At 48.8% G+C, this 20,235-nt stretch overlaps 1 protein-coding gene across 2 annotated transcripts in view; it reads right to left on the bottom strand.

The window, feature by feature from the left end:
• ABCC1 (ATP binding cassette subfamily C member 1 (ABCC1 blood group)) overlaps positions 1-20,235 on the bottom strand; it is a 160,894-nt gene that overhangs the window by 85,390 nt on the left and 55,269 nt on the right. For both annotated transcript variants that reach the window (XM_080679392.1, XM_080679393.1), the window contains exons 3-5: positions 15,828-15,953; positions 11,202-11,339; positions 9,901-10,026 (exon numbers count right to left, since the gene is read on the bottom strand). In XM_080679392.1, coding sequence (XP_080535518.1) covers positions 9,901-10,026; positions 11,202-11,339; positions 15,828-15,953 — 390 coding nt within the window. The remainder of the gene's footprint in view (positions 1-9,900; positions 10,027-11,201; positions 11,340-15,827; positions 15,954-20,235) is intronic.

Raw genomic sequence — 20,235 nt, 5'->3', positions numbered from 1 at the left:
GTACACAGGAACTCTGTAAATTTTGCAAGTTTTTGTGAGTTAAGTTATTTTAAAAAAAAAAGTTATTAAAAATTTAAAATCCCTGCCCTGCCCGGTGTGGCTCAGTTGGTTGAGTATCATCCCATGCACTGAAAGGTCACTGGTCAATTCCCGCCAGTGCACATGCCCGGGTTGTAGGCTCAATCCCCAGTAAGGATGCATGTGGGAGGTGGCCGATCAAGGTTTCTCTCTCACATCAATGTTTCTATCTCACATGGGTGTTTCTCTCTCACACTGATGTTTCTCTCTCTCTCTCCCTCTCCCTTCTTCTCTCTCTAAAAATAAAAAATTTTTAAAAATATATCCTCAGGTGAGGATTAAAAACAATTTTTTTTAATTCCTTATCTTTCAGGGATACATACTGAAATCTTTACACAGGCGATGCAGGGTAAAGATTCCATGGCAGTTCATTTTACTATGCTATCCACTTTTGTACACGTGTGAAAATTCCCATCAAGACAAACTTCCCCAGTGATTCAAACACACATCCTGGGCTGAGAACCACCAGACTCCACTCTGAGGCCACAAGGCCTGGGGAAGTTCCCAGCCCTGGCAGCCATAGGTTCACCCAGCTGCCCAGGGTCCCAACCCAGACCAAGGGTGGGGTCCTGGCATCAGTGTATTTTTAATGAAATCAGTCAGATGCAGCTGGCCACAGTCCTACATTCCAGACCAACCTGAAGCAGAGTAAGTTCACACTGGGGAGCCAGAAAGACCTAGGTTCAAATCCCAAACCTGCCATTTTCTAGCTGAATGACCCAGGTCAAGTCCTTTCACCTCAAAGCCTGTTTTTGCATCTGGGAAACGGGAACAGTTTGTCCTACTGCTCAGGCTCCCTTACAGGACTACAAGGAGGAACAAGTCAAATGAGGTTCATGGGACTCCGTCATAAGCTAAATTCTTCGAACCTAAGGCAGCGATATTGTGCGTGGAGGAGGTGCTTCGTAGGCTGTTTTTTTCCGGAAGTGGGTGGATTATTAGGGAATCACCAAGGCACTTCAAGCGTGGCTCAGTTCCTACCCATTGTGAAAAGTTAAGCAGCACTGGCAGAGAAGGGGTGGGGCAGAGCTGGCAATGACTCATTTATTTCTTCAGCAAATATTTAGGGAGGACCTCCCTATATGCCAGGAGGCAGCTAAGGGGTGGGGACGGAGCTAGGAAGGAGAGAGCACCACATAAAATCTCCCAACTGAGGGGAAAATGGACAGGAAGCAAACCAAGACCCAAGTAAATATGTAAGTACTAGAGGTCCGGTGCACAACATTCGTACACTGTGGGGGAGGGGGCGGCAGGGGCCCGTCAGCCTGGCCTGTGCCCTTTCACAGTCCAGGAGCCCTCAGGGATGCCTAAGCCAGCAGTCGGACATCCTTAGCACTGCCGCTGAGGCAAGAGAGGCTCCCGCCACCACAACTGTACTAGCCAGCGTCAGCCCGGCTTCTGGAGTTAAGCATCTGCCCCCTGGTGGTCAGTGCGCGTCATAGCGACCAGTCGTTCCACCATTCGGCCGATTTGCATATTACCCTTTTATTATATAGGATGAACAATGAGAGCTGAAACAAAGGGAAAAAACAGGATGTCAGAGAGAGAAGGGTTGGCAGAACAGGGGTGGCTGATGTGTAAGGCAACACAGAGTTAGGTCGTTAGAGGGTATGAATCCCGCTCTGCCACTTAGTAGCCATGGGACCTTGGACACGGTACTTGGTGGTGCTGAGATTAAATGAGATAAAGAATGTTAAGTACTTAGAACACCTGGCACAGAATAAAACTCAAGAAATTGTATCAGTAGTATTAGCATAAATAACAATAGTGAAAACAATAACACCGCCTTCCATTCTGGCAGGCCCATCACACACAGCGCCCTGGACCAGATGCTTTATATATGGTCAGCAAACAGAGACCCATGGGTGGCCGCTGGGAAATAAAGTTGTATTGGGACACGGTGATGCCCATTCATTTACAAATGTCCGTGGCTGCTACAAGGACAGAGTTTAGCAGTTTTGACAGAGACCATGTGGTCTGCAAGACCTCAGATAGTTACTATCCGAACATGTTGGCTGACCCCTGCTCACACCAGACCTCATAACACCTGAGGACACAATAATTATTAAAGGGGAAACTAGAGCTCAAATGACAGCCTTGTGCCTCCAAATCCCATCTTCTTTCAGTCTTGGCATAACAGCATAGTACAGGTGTGCAAGTTAAACCTTGCACAAAGAGGCTTGGCTGACGGGGCAAGTGGGTACTGAGATGCACCTGTGCCAGTTCAACAAGACTGCCAGGTCACGTGCCAGGGAGGAGCGCCATCAGCTTAAAAGAAGCAGGGCCTGTCTCAAAGTCACCCAGCCAGGGGGGATGAGTCATCCTTTTCTAATTTGCACAGACGCGTGGTACAAATAGCAAGGGTGTTAGGCATATACCCACAGGGCCCTCACAAATGCTGGCCTTCTTTCAAACTCGGGCAACTCCAGCTGTGGTCGAACATGCAGCAGCCTGTGGACTCAACAACCTTGCACAGATGAGGCTGCAAGAACAATGGCCCAGAGGGAAAACACCAATCCTCCCACCAGCTCCTAAAAAGCCCAACTCCTGTGAGAAAATTCACCCAGCAAATTCAGTGAGGCCGGGTATTACCACAGACATTCCGGTTTCTAAGGTGTACACTCCGAGGGCTTTGTCAAACTCGTCTCCCCAGCCCTCCTCCCTCCAAGGGATCCAAACACAGATTTTCAGATTACCGCAAGTCACGTCGCGCTGAGACAGGGTCCCCATCACCAGCACAGAGAAGCAAATACTGTATTGACTGGGAACCACGTTCTGGAAGTCCCTCTCTGATAACAGACAACTGGAGTGCTTCAGTAGCCAAGAACTGATAATAATTTAAAAACAAGAAGAAAAGGGCTCATGAATGAGGATGCAGACAGCAGACCATTCGACCGAAACCAAGCAGAATGTTCCAGTGTCATTCATTAAAAGCAGAGCTGCCAGCTTGGGGTTTCCAGCCTCTGAGACCGAAGTGGACTAACTCCTGGCCCAGGACGGAGGCTTGTGGACGGGTGCCCCCTTCATTTAGAAGCGAGAGTAATTCACACAAGCCGTGACGGAGGCAGGAGAGCCTGGTGTATGCAAACAGAGCTGCGTTCTTTGGCATCCGCATCTGGCTCTGGGTGATCTGGCCAGAAACCATGTGGATTAAACCAATTTGATACAAGAGCCCCAGGCACTGGTTCTTTGAGAACTCACATTCATTACCTCTCACACAGGGCAGTTTGGGGACCTTGCCCAGGTCCCCACACCTCTTTTCTGGTTCAGAATCTACCTTTACCAGTAGTTTGCTTGTCTGCCAGTGACTCCCACTCTGTATTTCCTAAATGCCCAGGAGTAAGGGACGAGTAAGACATGAGGAAAGCTTAGAGAAGGAGTTTTTGAAATGTGGCCCCGTCACCAGCATCCACAGTGCCAGGGAATTTGTGAGAAATGCAAATACTACCAGGGGGGTGAGCGCATGGGGGGGAGCGGTTGGGGGGTTAATGGAGGGATGAGGACACATATGTAATACCTTAATCAATAAAGAAATTTAAAAAAAAATAAAAGAAATGCAAATACTGCCCAGTCAGGGTGGCTCAGTGGTTGATTCCCAGTCAGAGCACATGCCCAGGTTGCAGGCTCGATCCCCAGTACAGGGCATGCAGGCGACAGTCAATCGATGATTCTCATCATTGATGTTTTTATCTCTCTTCCTCTCTAAAATCAGTAAAAACATATTAAAAAAAAAAAGACACGTGACTATTGGGGCCCCATCCAGATCTACGGACTCAGAAGTTCTGGGTGTGGGGCCCAGAGATCTGTTTTAACAAGCCCTCCAGGTGATGCCAAGCCTGCTCAGGTGTTCGGACCCAGTGAGAGGGCTGAGGATCCAGCTTTGTGGCTTAGGCAAGACACTTCACCACTCTGGCCCTCCATGTCCTCAACTCTGAAACAGGGGGAGCCCTAGCCGGTTTGGCTCAATGGATAGAGCATCGGCCCATGGACTGAAGGGTCCGGGTTCAATTCCAGTCAAGGGCATGCACCTCAGTTGCAGGCTCAAATCCTGGCCCTGGTCAGGGCATGTGCGGGAGGAAACCAATTGCTGTGTCTCTTTCACATTGATGTTTCTCTGTCTCTCCCCTCCCTTCCACACCTTCTTTAAAAAAAAAAAAAAGGAAAAATATCCTTGGACATGGATTAACAACAAACAAAAACAGGGGGAGATTCATAATTTCCCCTCATTGGGTTGCTTCCAGGATTAATAAATTACTAAATAAAAATAGCACACCAGGCTGCTATCATTATTACTGGTTGGGATGATTTAAATGTCCAACAATAAAAGAGATGTGTTGCTATGTCTTGTAACACTGCTGGTTTTTGTTGCCTCTCTTGCTTAGAGCTGTGCTAATCACCTCCTTGCTCAGGACCAGTTTCTTCTACTGTAACACCCACCACATACACGCCGCCCTTTCCCCATGACCTCAGCCATTGCTTCCTGGATTTTGATGCTCTAGGGCAGTGGTCGGCAAACTCATTAGTCAACAGAGCCAAATATCAACAGTACAACAATTGAAATTTCTTTTGAGAGCCAAATTTTTTCAACTTAAACTTCTTCTAACGCCACTTCTTCAAAATAGACTCGCCCAGGCCGTGGTATTTTGTGGAAGAGCCACACTCAAGGGGCCAAAGAGCAGCATGTGGCTCACGAGCCGCAGTTTGCCGACCACGGCTCTAGGACACGCAGGGTCACCATCCAGTCAACCCTCCACCCTACCTGCCTAGGCTCCTACAGTGGCTTCTTAAGCCTTCAGTGGGAGGGATCCTCTGAACGCCCCCACCCAGTGTGTCACTCCCCACTGAAAAACCTTCCAACAGGTCAGGATTCCAAGGCCTTATAGTGACACACTATTCCACCCGTGATCTTTAGTGCTCGGCTCCCTGGCCCGTCCCTCCTGGCCAAGCAGTTCCCACTCACTCCCATGTTCCATCACGTTGCCAGACCTTTGCACACACTGGCTCCTCTACCAGGAGCGCTTTCCTGTGCACCCTCCAGCCTTCAACGTCGCTGGCCTGGCAAGGCCTCTCCTTTCTCTGACTCAGGCATCCGCTCCCCTGGATGCTGGCTGGCCCTGGAGCCCCAGCACCACCCTGCCTCGGAGCCCCCGTCCATCCTGAAGCTGCTGGCTTATTAGCCGGCTGCCCCCCTCCACCTCTTCTCAAGAGCAGTAGTCAACGTTTGCTCATCTCTAGGGACTCAGAGCCAGCTCAGCCCCGGCACAATGCTGAATTACTAAATGACCAGAAGTGTAACAGAGAAAGGAATTTAAAATGGTGTTTACGATGCGCTTATAAACAGTCTAAACTCAGCAGTTGCCTCTGGGATGTGAGTGGTAAAGACAAACCATGGAGGGGTAGGAGGGAACTTTCTGGAGTCCAGGTAATGTTCTGTATCTTAAGAGAGGCTTCAGTTATTCATTTATCAAAAACTCACTGATTGGTAATAAGACTCAGCAATGTCACTGTACGTAAATTTTACTTGAAGGAAAAAAAGCTATACACAGATAGTGAACTCTAGCTGATGACTTGCACAGTGAAGTGTTTGGGTGAAGAATACTAATGCATTTCAAAGGAAGTTTCAGATATCAAAAATAAGTTAATGGGTTGACTGGCTGGCTGGATAGCTATGTGATAAAACAAGTTTAGCAAAATGTTAACTGTGGATTCTAGTTGGTGATCAGATGAGTTCTCCCTGTGCGAGTCTTTCAACTCCACTGTACGTGTGAAATGTTCATAGTAAAATGAGCTGAGAGGTTCTTAGCTAAGGTGCACCAGTGCATTCAACCGTGCCCCCAGGATCTTGTTAAATGAGGCTGTCAGCCGGGCTCAGGAGGCCTGAGATGTTGCATTTCCAATGAGCACCTGGGACGCCAATGCTGCCACTCTGAGAAGTGAGGGTCTGCCACATGACCACGTTTGACCACGATGTCCCCAACTGCAAATGGAAACCCCTTCTCCCGACCCTAAGCAGCAGCCTCATAAAAGGAACCAGCCAGATAAAAGGAACAGAGGCCGGGGACAAGCAGGAGCCTGGTCAGCCATGCTCAGCCGCCTGGAGGACAGGAGCAGCCCTGGCAGGAGACCAGGGCCAGAATAGATGTCTGAGTCACGCAAGGGGCCGGCCGGCGGGGTGACTCAGCAAGGGCGCCTGGGGAAGCCAAGGGCTGCCAGCTCCTACCCAGGCCTCGCCTGGCCCTGGCCACCTCAGGGCTTGGCTGACTGCCCTCTCTGAGGACAGGCGACAGGAACTGCTGCTAGAAGCACAGGAGAGAGGCAGGGGTTGGCCTCTCCCATCCTTCAGGTCTGCTGGTACCAGCTCTGAGGGAGGCAGGGAGACAGGCGCAGAAGGTACCTGACTGTGTCCCCCCTTCTCACATCCGGGGCAGGGAGGAGGATGAGTATCAGGAGGAGCCTCAACCCCTTTTCAAGTGAGGACACTGAGGTCCTGCAAGGAGGGGCGACAGCCCCAAAAAGAAAAGTTCCCAATCTAAAGTCATGTGACCTGCTTCTCCACCTTCATCTCAATCGTTTCCATAGTGATTTGTCTTCCATCTCCCCAAGAGACCAGAAGCTTCCTGAGGGCATGCGGCAGACACTATTCTCCAAAGATGGCCAGACAGTACCTGCCATCCCAACCAGCTGTCTCACAGTGAGATAGGGCCACTCCCCCATGCAGAGGTGGGTCTGTGTACCCCCACCTTGCTGCCAGGCAGACTTCTGTGATTGTGTCAATAAAGAGAGTAGAACAGTGGGGAGAAGGCCTGGGGAGGGGAGGGAGAGGGTGGAGGGGTCAATGGGGGAAAAAAGGGGGCATCTGTAATACTTTCAATGATAAAGATAAACGAAAAGAAAGAGAGAGGAGGGCAGCAGTGACACTGTGCGACTCTGGGACTGGACCATAAAAGGTGACGCGGGCCCTAACCGGTTTGGCTCAGTGGATAGAGCGTCGGCCTGCGGACTGAAGGGTCCCAGGTTCGATTCCGGTCAAGGGCATGTACCTTGGTTGCGGGCACATCCCCAGTAGGGGATGTTGCAGGAGGCAGCTGATCGATGATACTCTCTCATCGATGTTTCTAACTCTCTATCCCTCTCCCTTCCTCTCTGTAAAAAAATCAATAAAACATATTTAAAAAAAAAAAAAAAAAAGGTGATGCGGCTTCTGCCTGGCTCCCTCTCTTGGAACACGCACAGCTACCACGCTGGGGAGCCCGGCGGCTTGGGAGACCACATGGAGCAGCCACGCCCGGCCGGGGCTCCAGCCGGGAGCCGAGTTCACCACCAGACAAGTGAGAGAGGCAGTCAAACTCAAGCCCCTACAACCATCCGCCTTGGAGAGTCCCCAAGTAAGACCCACTACTAAGCCAAGCCCGCCAACACCCACAACTGTGAGACATAACAAACTAAAGACAGGTCGGGTGTGATGGAATAACAGGTAACTAGCAGGGCATGAACCACATCTATTTCACACACTGCTGTGGCCCCAGAACTAAGCACATAGATAGCGCATGCCTAATAAATGTCTGTGGAAGGGATGAAGGGACCCAGGTGGGATGACAGCCCAGGGTCTGCCCAACACAGGCTGCCTCGGCCATCAGATTTAGGGATAAGTTAGGGTCTAACAGCCCACTTCTCTGAACTTTGATTCCTAACACAGATAAACAATGACTGGGGAGAAGAGTCGGATTGTCCCGGCGTCCCACACCCCAGCCTCCAGCTGCTGGAGCTGAACATGCAAGCAAGGCCCAGGGTGGCAAGTCAGAATGCTGGGAACACAGAACACAATGGGAGGAGGACATCAGCTCTCTGAGCCACCTCCCAGCACACGCCCAGGAAAACCTGGACTCAGTCACCCTTGGAGGAACCCAAGGTCTGCAGCCACCTAGGGGGTGTGGCTTGTTGGTTGCGATTCTCAGCTCCACAGAGCAGCCTGACAATTAATAAATGTTTCCAGATGGGGACACTCCACCGCCATACGTCCACATACACACACAAACTCTGAGGATCAGCGGACACAATCGCCACAGACATCTGAGCCCTCATTTGTGCCAGGCGTGGGCCAGGATCCAATGGGTGCTACAGGCATGGTTGCTGCCTTCGTGAACCTTGCACACATGCAAACACACATGTACAAGAACATACTAACACATCCATATACACAAACACTCCAACATACATCTACATACAAAATGTGAACATAAAATGCAAATATACACACATATATAAACATGCACGCACATACATACATATATACGAACACATACACGCACACAAACACATTTGCATACACACACAATCTGTTAATTTCTCCAACTCAGTTCCTCCTTGAGCAGGGAAATCCAAGAATGGGGGCCTTCAGGACACAGGTTTCAGCCTCCTCTTCATGCTGCTGCCCCACAAGTCCCTTCATGGCTGACAAAGGCAGCCTCAGCCTTTTGCTGAGGTTTAGGCCACACCCAACAGATCTACTAGTACAGCAGCCAAAAACTGCTCCTGCTGCAATTTCACCCATTAACAACTGACTAGCCATGAACAAAGCATCAAATAAATGCTCCAAAGGCTTTCTGTCCCTCTCAGAATAAAATCCACACAGCTCATCTCGCCTACCTCTCAAATGCCACCCTCAGCCCTTGCCTGCCTGTTGCTCCAGCCACGCTGGCCTCTCCTGCTGTTCTCTCCACATTCCTCAGCAGCTCCTGCCCCAGGGCCTTTGCACTTGCCACCACTCTGCCTGGAATGCTCTTTCTCCGAGTATTTGCTAGGTTGGCTCCTTCACTTCTTTAGGTCTCTGCTCCAGTGTGATTTCCTGGGGGAGGCCTTCCATGATTGCTCACCAAAAACTGCACATGGCCCCCAACCATCATCTCCATTTTCTTTCCCTGCTTTCTTTTACTTAGCATTTACCACCACCTGACAGACATGTGGGTCCCGGGTTACTGTTTGTCCCCATCCATGAAAAGCTAAGCCTCACGTGGACAAGATCTCTGCTTTATTCACTGCTACAGCCCTGTGCCCAGATCAGGGCCTGGCATTCAGCAATGGCTAGAATGATGGAAGGAAGACAGGGAAGGTGAGGAGAAAGGGGGGGGGGGGTGGCAAGAAAGACAAGAAGGAGGAGGGAAGGAGGGGAGGGAGAAAGAAGAGAGGCAAGGGTGACAAATTACTATGTTCCCTGTATTCCCCCAGCAGGAAGAGTGGCCATCTCCACCCGCCCAAAGATTTCTTTCTGCACACATAGAATTTCCCTCAAACTGACAGGACAGACCAAGGGTCTCAAACTCAAATCCCTCAGAGGCCAAGCACGTACCTAGATGAAAGAAGCAAGACTGTACAATGCAATAGGGAGTGGTGGGGACTGCAGTAAACTAAGGCAACCCCCCTCAGCTCTGGCCAGCTGCTGCCATGTGCACTAATGGCCCTGATGCTGCCTGAACTTGTCATTTTTTGTAGAAAGCTTGGACACTTAGAATTTATGTGGAACTTCCCAATTTTTAAATGTTTGCTCACATATCCTAAAATCACTATGCCAACAAAATGAGGAAACCTACAGGCCTGCAAGACACAGCAATTTACACTAGGAATCAGATTCCCACCTCAGGCTCTCCCACCCTAGCCCATGGCTCCGCTTTGCCATGTCAAGTGGGAGGACAATATAACCCATCTCTAGGCATTTGGGGAAGATGGAATGAGATCCCAGATGGATGATCCTGGCTCAGAACAAGTGTCCAATCCATATTAGCCACCTTGTGCAATGTTTCTCGAACCATTTGTGATCGCACTTACAGGGTCGTTGATGGTTTCTGAGAACAGGGGCGAGCGGTCTGAGAAACAGGACAGCACGAGCTGAATCAGCACGAGGGAGAAGTAAAAGTAGAAAGTGACATCCCGAAACACATCGACGTTGGCATCCTAAACGTGAGGGAAGGAGGAGGGAGACAATCACTTTCTGGAAGTAGCTTGCCCACTCCTCCCCACCTCCCCTGCACGTTAACACAAGAGAGGCCGTTCCATCAGAGTGTGGTCTGTACCACCCAGGGAGGGCGACCCCCACAGTGGGAGGGGGCCCGAGCTTGGGAGTGAAGCAGACCCACATTCAGGTCCTATCTCTGCTCACATTGGCTGTGGGACTTTGTCAGCTTACCTAAACCTCTCTGTGCCTCAGTTTCCCCATCTATAAACAGACCTGTGGTCCTCAACCAGGGGTGATTTTACTTCGCAGGGCACACACGGCAGTGTGTGGAGACATTTCTGTTTGTCACACTTGGGAGGTGCGGCTGGCACCCAGTGAGAGGAAGCCAGGGATGCCCCTAATATCCAACAGAGTACGGGACAGCCCTCCACAACAAAGACGTCTCTGGCCCACCTGTCAACTGGTGCTGAGGCCAAGAAACCCTGGCAGAGTAATTGTGAGAAGTCAGTAAGATTATTCATGAGAAGAACTTCGCCCTCCGCCTGGAACTTTGCAAATACGAACTCAATAAATGTCAGCTGCCATCACTATTAAAGACGGTACTGTACACTGCGGGTGCTCAATAAATGTCCCGTTTCTTTCCCTTCCTTTGCCTGACGCCAGTTCCTGATTAGCTCGGAGATGGCAGGGAACAACAGCATAGTCTGAAAGCGCAGACTCTTCAGAATCCCAGGAGCGGCATATGGCAGCCAACGTGAACCACTTCTCAGCCAGACTAGCGGCTGATGACACCAAGGTAACCTGGGGACAATTGGGGGCCACCTGGGGGTGCGGCCACTCTGCAAACACCGCTCCCTGCTCGGCTCCCTTCCAGACTGAAGACATCTGTTTGCTGCTGGCAGAGGCTCACAGGGTAGTGTGCAACAGCTGAGGCTCCTGCCCCTGGAGGACCCACTTGGGCTACTCGGAGCTACACAGACAAGTGGCGCCATGAGGAAAGAAGGTTCTAGAACAAAGGCTGGATGAGGTATTGAAATCCCTAGGGAAGAAGCCGGGCCCATGTGGTGCCCATCTCCTGGTTCCCATGGCCACCCGTGCTTTCCACACCATCCAAAAGGAACAGGCATCTCTCCCAAGGGCCACCCAGGAAGATGCGGAGTGAGGCCACACTTACCTCTTTTAAGGCAGTCATGATTTTGGATCTCAAGATGACAAGGGCACATAGTAGGGCTATAAGCCAGAATGTGAGCATGATCCCTGAGGACTGGATTCCCTTCCTTCTCTCGAGCTGAATTAAAAAGGTAGCAAGCAGCTAGAAGAGAGCACACAACAGAAGCTGTCAGGAGAAGGCCAGGGCCCCAAAGCTGCTGTGGTCCCCAAGGCCCCCAGAGTCCAGGGGCCTGGCAGACGTTAGGCCTCAAGTGAGGCTGCCCTTAGCCCAGTGGTACAAGAACAGCCTGGGGGAGGACTTGGCTCCAGTACCAGCTCTGCTCTGACCCTGCTGGGTGACCCTGAACAAGTTACCAAACCTCTCTGAGCCTCCACGGCCTATTCTGCAAAGCGGGGTTGATAACAGCACCTACCTCGATGGCTGTGGGAATTTAGTGAGGTCATGTTTAGATCTGGAATAGGAGGGGGAGTTCATATAGAACAGAAAAGGGCACCTTTTTTTAAGAGACCAGATAGTAAATATTTTAGGCTTTGTGGGCCATAGTTTCTGTCACAACTACTCAACATTGCTATTGCAGTGTGACACCAGCCCTAGATGATACATGAATGAATGGGCATGGCTGCGTGCCAATAAAAGCAAGCAGCGGGCCCACCCGATCTAGAACCGGAAAGACCTGTGTTCGACTCCTCCTTAGGTGACAAGGATGACTGTTCTTTATGGAGCACCTGCTACCTTGCCTCATAGGAAGCATCCACACGCACTAACTCGCTCCCCCCACCCCCCGGCCTCCCCGAGAGCCGGAACCTCAGTTTGCATTTGAGGAAACGAGGTTACTTAATCTGCCCACAGTCACACATCTCATCTTCTGGGATTTTATTAGAACCATGGTGATGGGGAACTTGGATTTTTACCTCATTCCTGATACCTGGTGCTACTGCTTCCATTTTACATGTGACTTGATGATTAGGGGAAAAAAACTAAATAAAATTGCTTTTCCTTGAAAAAAGAAACTCATAGCTCTCTCCCAGAAGGGCAGAGTCACCCCCTTGAGGCAGATCCCCAAGACCAGTCATGGTCACCCACCCTAAGGAGCTGTAGGTCACCCACAGCACCTCTCCACATAACCCAGCTGTGAGAAACAGAAACAGGTCTGTCCGTCTGTCCTCCTCAGTTCCCCCATCTCCTTCACTCCCCACATCTAATCCATCAAAAACACACACTGGCCCTGCCACTAAGGCCAGTCCTCAGTTTACCCGCTGCTCACTCTGATCCCAGCCTCCATCCCCTCTTGCCAGGTGACCCCAGTGCCCACCCCCCATGCTCTCATCCCCATTGCTCTCCCAGCTTCTGCTCAACAATCCATTCTCCACTTGGAGGCAACAGTCAGCTTTTCAATATGCAAAGCCAGGCATATCACATCCTTGCTGAAAACCTCTATCTTTCAGACCTGAGGTTTAACCTGGGTTCCAAGGACAGGTTGTGGATAGAACCTGGGAGTCCGTGAACTTGGATGGAAAACAATTACAGCTTCGTCTTCCCACATCAGCATCACCAGTAATAAGTAGAGGCAATAAACCACAACAGCAGTGCCCAGGACTCTGTCACAATTCAACATCATATCTGAAAATATACAGCTGAAGAGGTCCCAACTATTGCTATTTGGAAGTAAAGGAGCATCACCCCTGCTGCTAGATCTTTGGTGTGAAATACATTAATAAAGAAACACATAGATTTTTTACATTGTTTTTTTTTAATCTTTTGATACTGTATTTAAATACAATTGGTTTCCCAGTCCAAATCCCCTGCAACTGACGAATGGATAAAAAAATGGGTGGTGCCTGGATGGTGTGGCTCTGTGGTTGAGCACTGACCTATGAACCTGGAGGTCATGGTTCGATTCCCGTCAGGGCACATACCGGGGTTGCAGGCTCGATCCCCAGTAAGAGGTGTGCAGGAGGCAGCCGATCAATGATTCTCTCTTATCATTGATGTTTCTCTCTTTCTCTCCCTCTCCCTTCCTCTCTGAAATCAATAAAAATGTATTAAAAAAAAAACAAAACAGGAATGGGGGGCGGGGACCATACAATCCAATACATTCAGCAATTCCAAAAAAAAAAACAAAACAATCTTTGGATACACTCAACACAGTTGAACCGCTAGTGCTATGACGTCAGTCTCAAACTGCTCCAGCCTACGTGGTTCACTCACGTGACCTTCCAGAGGAGGCAAAGCGACGGGGACAGATATCATGTGAGCGGTTCCCGGGAAAGGGGCGAGGCAGAGGCTGACTGCAGAGGCGCAGCACGAGAGAGCATTTGGGGTGATGGACTGCTGTCTACACTGTGGAAGTGGCAGTCACAGACAGTATACATTTATCAATTAACCCCAACTAAAAATAAAATGTACAGCACAGAATCTTCACATATGTACACGTGAGTGTGATTGGTTTCCTTTGTAATCCTACGTTTTTAAGAACGTTATTCTGAGAAGGAGCGTAGACTGGCAAAGGAGAAAGGGGTCCATAGCACAAAAGGTTTAGAACCCAGCGTTGGGAATGAAAAACGAAAACCACTTATCTTGAAGCTCAAGGTCCCACAGGGTCAGGCCTCTGCCATACCAGCTCTCTTTCTCTCTTCCTCACCTCTCCACCCCAGCCACACAGGCCAACTCTCCATTTCTCCCGCCGAACCCAGGACTTTTGCATGTGCTATTCTCGCCAATGGTGTTCCTCTGCCCATGGCCCCTTCAACTTCTTAACATCCTGCTCATCCTTCAGGCCTCAGCTCTGTCATCCTTTCCTCCCTACCCTCCAGACCTAACCAGTTCACCTAACTTCACTCTCACAGCAATCTGCACACAGTATTTTGTGCCTTTTGGGGAATCATTTGCTAAATGTCCATTTGCTCAGCTGGACTGTACACTCCATGACGACAGGATCTGTGTCGGTTTTAACTTCAACTCCTGGTCCATAGTAGGAATAAAAAATATTTGCTGACTGCCTCACATCCCATACTCCGAGTGCCTGCATATTCCGGTCCCCGGGCATGTCGGGAGAATGTTCCTGCAACAGGAAGAGCAGGGCTGGTCCTTCACTCCTGGAGCCATGAGGAGAGAGACTGAGCATTTCACAGGCCAGTTCACCTCTTGGCCAGCCCAGCTCAGAGCCCCAGGGGGTACAAAGCCCGGTGACCCTCACCCCATAATACCTGTGTGCCAAGTATCACAGAAAAAGGTCTGGATGAAGAATCAAAAGACCAGGAGCACGGAAAGTTAAGGAAATACGAGTTATCCCAGCCCAAACTAGTCCACCTTGACTCTCCTTTGCCAAAATGTAGAGGTCAAGACCTCCAGGCCAGCAAAACCAAGTCCTTCACTTCCCCATTCCGTCCATATGTTTGTGGAGTGCTTACTGCATGTCAAGCACAGTGCCAGGCTATCTAATTAAAGAGTAATATGCAAGTTGACCATCACTCCAACACACAAGATAGCTGCCCCCATGTGGTCAAAGATGGCTGCCACAAGATGGCCTGCAGGGGAGGGCAGTTGGGAGGGACCAGGCCTGCAAGGGAGGGAAGTTGTGGGCGATCGGGCCAGCAGGGGAGGGTAGTTGGGAGGGACCAGGCCTGCAAGGGAGGGCAGTTGGGGGCAATCAAGCCTGCAGGGGAGGGCACTTAGGGGTGACCAGGCTGGCAGAGGAGGGAAGTTGGGGGCGACCGGGCCTGCAGGGAAGGGCAATTGGGAGGGGGGGGGGGACCCAGGCCTGCAGGGGAGAGCAGTTGGGGGGGACCAGGCCTGCAGGGGAGGGCAGTTGGGGGTGACCAGGCCTGCAGGGGAGGGCAGTTAGGGGCAAACAGGCTGGCAGGGGAGCAGTTAGACATCAATCAGGCTGGCAGGGGAGTGATTAGGGGGTGATCAGGCTGGCAGGCAGAAGTGGTTAGGAGCAATCAGGAAGGCAGGCAGGCGAACAGTTGGGAGCCAGCAGTCCTGGATTGTGAGAGGAATGTCCGACTGCCCGTTTAGGCCCGATCCTACCAGGCAGTCGGACATCCCTTGAGGGGTCCCAGGTTGGAGAGGGTGCAGGCTGGGCTGAGGGACACCCCCCCGCCCCCATGCACGAATTTCGTGCACCGGGCCTCTAGTTAGATATAATAAAGCAGTGATACAGCAGTTACCCTGTTTGCATCTCCCACTGAACAAGGGACCCACATGGGGCAGGGTGGTCTCTCATTCAACTTGGCATCCACTCCTTGTGCCAGAGCCTAAAAGCTCGAGACCATTAGGTCCCAGGCAATTGCTGTAAGTGATGAGCTGGCCAGTGCAAGAAGAGAGTACAGCAAGTGCAGCGCAGGATGGCATCTGCACTCAGCCTCAGGCGCAGGGAGGGCAAATGGCACGGGCGGGGAGACTGTGACAAACCAGACCACGCTTGCCCCATTGAAAGGCTGCAGTCACCTCTCAGCTCCAGCTGACTGCTGCCCCAGAAGACTACGAGTCTAGTGCTGCCAGACCTTTGAGTTTTTTGGCAGAAACCAGATCTCTAAATTTTTACTGTGAGATCGTCTCATTTTTAAATGCTGGCCACTGCTTTTGATCTCCATACTGCCTAGCAGACAGCCAGCTCCTACTTACCATGGTGATGCCCAAGAGGGTTGGGCTGACCAGAAACACCGGGGCCGGGAAGTTGCCCCAATTTCTTTCCCAGAAAGAGTAGAAGAGGTCTGCCCAGCAGACAATCCACAGCAAAAACCCCAAGGCCTGGAAGAGAAGAAAACACGTCTTACAATGGACAGCACTGGAACTTCCCAGCTCACCTTCCGGGGGACCAGCCAACTCCTATACCATCAGCTATGGTCCTTGAACACAGCACACATCCTCTGGAACACACACAAGTGCCAAGTAGGGTGAGCCACCGTCTGGGCCCTCCCATGCTGCTCTGTGACCTGTATACTATCCCCTCCGGCACCCCTGGCATGACTTAATCTGTCTGGTCACTATTCGCCCCAGCACTCAGTCTAAAAGTTACCGATATCAGCAACGCCAGCAGCTTGCATAAGGCCTTTCTCACAAAAACCATTCATCCAAACAAAATTTACTGGGGGCTTGCAATGGGCCACACACTTTTCAAGGTGCCAAGGATCCAAAAGTGAACAAAAGAGACACAAGTGCCTGCCTTCATGGAGCTGAGATTCTAATGGAATGGAAACAAGAAACAAACTGAAAAATACATATTATAAAGCCAGAAAGTAGTAAGTGATATGAGGAAAAACAAAACAGGTGAGGGAAGACCTCTCGGATCAGGTGACATCTGAGTGAGGAGCCAGTATTGAACAATTAAGAAAAAGAACAGCAAGTGCCTGGTTTGGGATATGCCTACTGCGGAAGGAGCAATGGGCATCGCAGGAGATGGCTGCAGAGGAGCTGTGAGGACTTCTGGATCTTATTCCCTGTGGGGAGGCCTTACCAGAAGGTTTTTGAACAAGGCAAGGACAAGACCTGACTCACATTTTAAAGGCAAATAGAAGTACAAACTGCTCCCAGAGGAAGAGGAAGATATTAGAGCTAGCTCAGGTTAGGGAAACAGAATGCATTTTGAGATAGGTTTGAAGAGCAGTATGAATGAGACAGGTTTAAATGGCAATATAAGCAAAGGGACAGACAGCGTCGGTAAAATCATTAAAGTTTTCCTGTTTACCAAGGGTTTATGGAAATGAGTCTTGGGTAATGTAGCTTTAAAATATTTCTGAGAAGTATAATTATAAAATTTAAATGACCTCTTGAGACTTTTATTGCATGCCTGATGATACTCAGGCAATGGCAAAGCCACACTAAGTGGCAGGCGCCAGCCTTTCTGACCCCGAGGTAATTTTCCCTACATACTAGTCCTTCCACTTATGAGGTTCAAATTAGTGCCTCAGAAATTATTTGTCATGTTTCATTCTTTTAGCACAGACTGGGAACACTTGAAAACAAGTGCTCAGATGCCAGGGGTTTCCTCTAGTGTCAGTAAGTGTTTAACACAAACTAACTCCATAATGAATGGAATTCATTCCACATATACTTTATTCAAGTATACTTAATAAGTAGCATATTTTACAAATGTGTCTTTTATTTTTTTTAATATATTTTATTGATATTTTACAGAGAGGAAGGGAGAGGGATAGAAAGCTAGAAACATCGATGAGAGAGAAACATCGATCAGCTGCCTCCTGCACACCTCCCACTGGGGATGTGCCCGCAACCAAGGTACATGCCCTTGACCGGAATCGAACCCAGGACCCTTCAGTCTGCAGGCTGACGCTCTATCCACTGAGCCAAACCGGTTTCAGCTACAAATGTGTCTTTTAAATGTCAGTATTTGGATGAAGTTTTTCTTTGTTTTGATATATTCCTTTGCTACATCAACCATGGTGTCAGAATTTACCTTTTGAACAGTTGATTTCAGAAACTGTAAAATGAATAATCTTATGTATCAAATTCAGAGTCCTAGCCTGAGTGGCTCAGTTGGTTGAGCACCATCCAATGCATTGAAAGGTCACCAGTTCGATCTCCAGTCAGGATGTGTGCAGGAGGCAGCCGATCAATGTTTCTCTTTCTCTCCCTCTCCTTTCTTCTCTCCATAAATAATCAATAAAAACATATTTTTTTAAAAAATTCAGATGTGTGAGAATGTGTTCATAAAGCATGGGTCTTGCAAAAAAACATGCACACAAAAAAATTACTGAGATGCATCTAAGTCCACAGGAAAACGTGGAATGAGGAGGATAGATACATGCTCTAACATCTCTTCCCCACAGAAGCCTTATTCTTGCAAGAGGACAAATAGTAACTGCAATGGAGAAACCAAATGACACTTTGACCAAATGAACAAAATTAACCCCATCACCGAGCTGTTTACCATACAGACCTAGATGTAACAGATTGAGGACATGACATCCCTCTGGTAGTTTTCCATCCAGGCAGGCGACACCTGAATCTAATCCTGAGGAAATATTATACAAGCCCAAGTTGAGGGCTCACTCTAAAGTAACTGCCCACCCCTAGCCAGTTTGGCTCAGTGGACAGAGCATCGGCCTGCAGACTAAAGAGTCCTGGGTTCAATTCCAGTCAAGGGGGCATTCTCAGGTTGTAGGCTCAATCCCTAGTAGGGGCCATACAGGAGACAGCCAACCAATGATTCTCTCTCATCATTGATGTTTCTCTCTCTCTCTCCCCCTTTCCCTTCCTCTCTGAAATCAATAAAAATATACACCGAGTAGCCATATCATTATGTCATTATGATCTCTGAATGCTGTGTGTGTGTGTGTGTGTGTGTATGAGGCCCAGTGCATAAATTCGTGCATGGGTGGAGTCCGGAGTCTGGCCAGCCTGGCCGGGGGAACAGGGGGACGGGACATGGGCAGTTGGCCGGCCTGGCTGCTAGTCAAACTCCTGGTGGAGGGGACAATTTGCATTTAGCCTTTTATTATATAGGATATACACTGAGTGGCCAGATTATTATGCGTTCAGAGATCATAATAATCTGGCCACTCAGTGTATTTTTTTTTTCTGATTCCATGAATTATTAACTTTATTATTAAATTTATTTACTGATTAAGGTATTACATATGTGTCCTTATTCCCCCATTCCCCCCCACCTCCCATTCATGACCCCACCCCCCTGTTGTCTGCATATACTGATTAGGCTTATATGCATGCATATAAGTCCTTTGGTTGATCTCTAACTGTCCCCTACCTTCCCTGAGGTTTGACGTTCTGATTGATGTTTCTCTGTCTCTGGATCTATTTTTGTTCATCAGTTTATGTTGTTCATTATATTCCACAAATGAGTGAGATCATGTGATATTTATCTTTCTCTGCTTGGCTTATTTCACATAGCATAATGCTCTCCATATCCATCCATGTTGTTGCAAATGGTAAGAACTCCTTCTTTTTTACCACAGTGTAGTATTCCATTGTGTAGATGTACCACGGTTTTTTAATCCACTCATATGCTGATGGCAACTTAGGCTGTATCCAAACCTTAGCTACGGTGAATTGTGCTGCTATGAACATAGGGGTGCATATATCCTTTCTGATTCGTGTTTCTAGTTTCCTGGGATATATTCCTAGAAGTGGGATCACTGGGTCAAATGGGAGTTCCATTTTTAGTTTTTTAAGGAAACTCCATACTATTCTCCGCAGTGGCTGCACCAGTCTGCATTCCCACCAGCAGTGCACGAGGGTTCCTTTTTCTCCGCATCCTCGCCAGCACTTGTCATTTGTTGATTTGTTGATAATAGCCATTCTGATAGGTGTGAGATGGTACCGCATTGTTGTTTTCATTTGCATCTCTCTGATGATTAGTGACTTTGAGCAGGTTTTCATATGTCTCTTGGCCTTCCTTTTGTCTTCTTTCGAAAAGTATCTATTTAGATCAGTTGCCCATTTTTTGATTGGGATGTTTATCTTCTTTTTGTTAAGCTGCATCAGTTCCCTGTAAATGTTGGAGATTAAACCCTTATCGTTGATATCATTGGCAAATACGTTCTCCCATGCAGTGGGCTTTCTTGTTTTATTGATGGTTTCCTTTGCTGTGCAAAAGCTTTTTATTTTGATGTAGTCCCATTTGTTTATTTTCTCTTTAGTTTCCATAGCCCTAGGAGCAGTATCAGTGAAGAAATTGCTTTGGCATATGTCAGAGATTTTTCTGCCTATGGATTCCTCTAGTATTTTTATGGTTTCCCATCGTATGTTTAAGTCCTTGATCCATTTTGAGTTTATTTTTGTGTGTGGTGTAAGTTGGTGGTCTAGTTTCATTTTTTTGCATGTATCTGTCCAATTTTCCCAACACCATTTATTGAAGAGACTGTCTTGACTCCATTGTATGTTCATGCCTCCTTTGTCAAATATTAATTGAACATAATTGATTTGGGTCGATTTCTGGGTCCTCTATTCTATTCCATTGATCCATATGTCTATTCTTGTGCCAATACCAGGCAGTTTTGAGAACAGTGGCTTTGTAATACAGCTTGATATCTGGTATTGAGATCCCATCTAC

The sequence above is a fragment of the Plecotus auritus genome, assembly GCF_963455305.1.
Source record: "Plecotus auritus genome assembly, chromosome: 7".
In the NCBI taxonomy this organism is placed as follows: Eukaryota; Metazoa; Chordata; class Mammalia; order Chiroptera; family Vespertilionidae; genus Plecotus; species Plecotus auritus.
The sequence above is the reverse complement of the archived record's forward strand: the minus strand, read 5'-3'. Positions and strand labels throughout refer to the sequence as shown.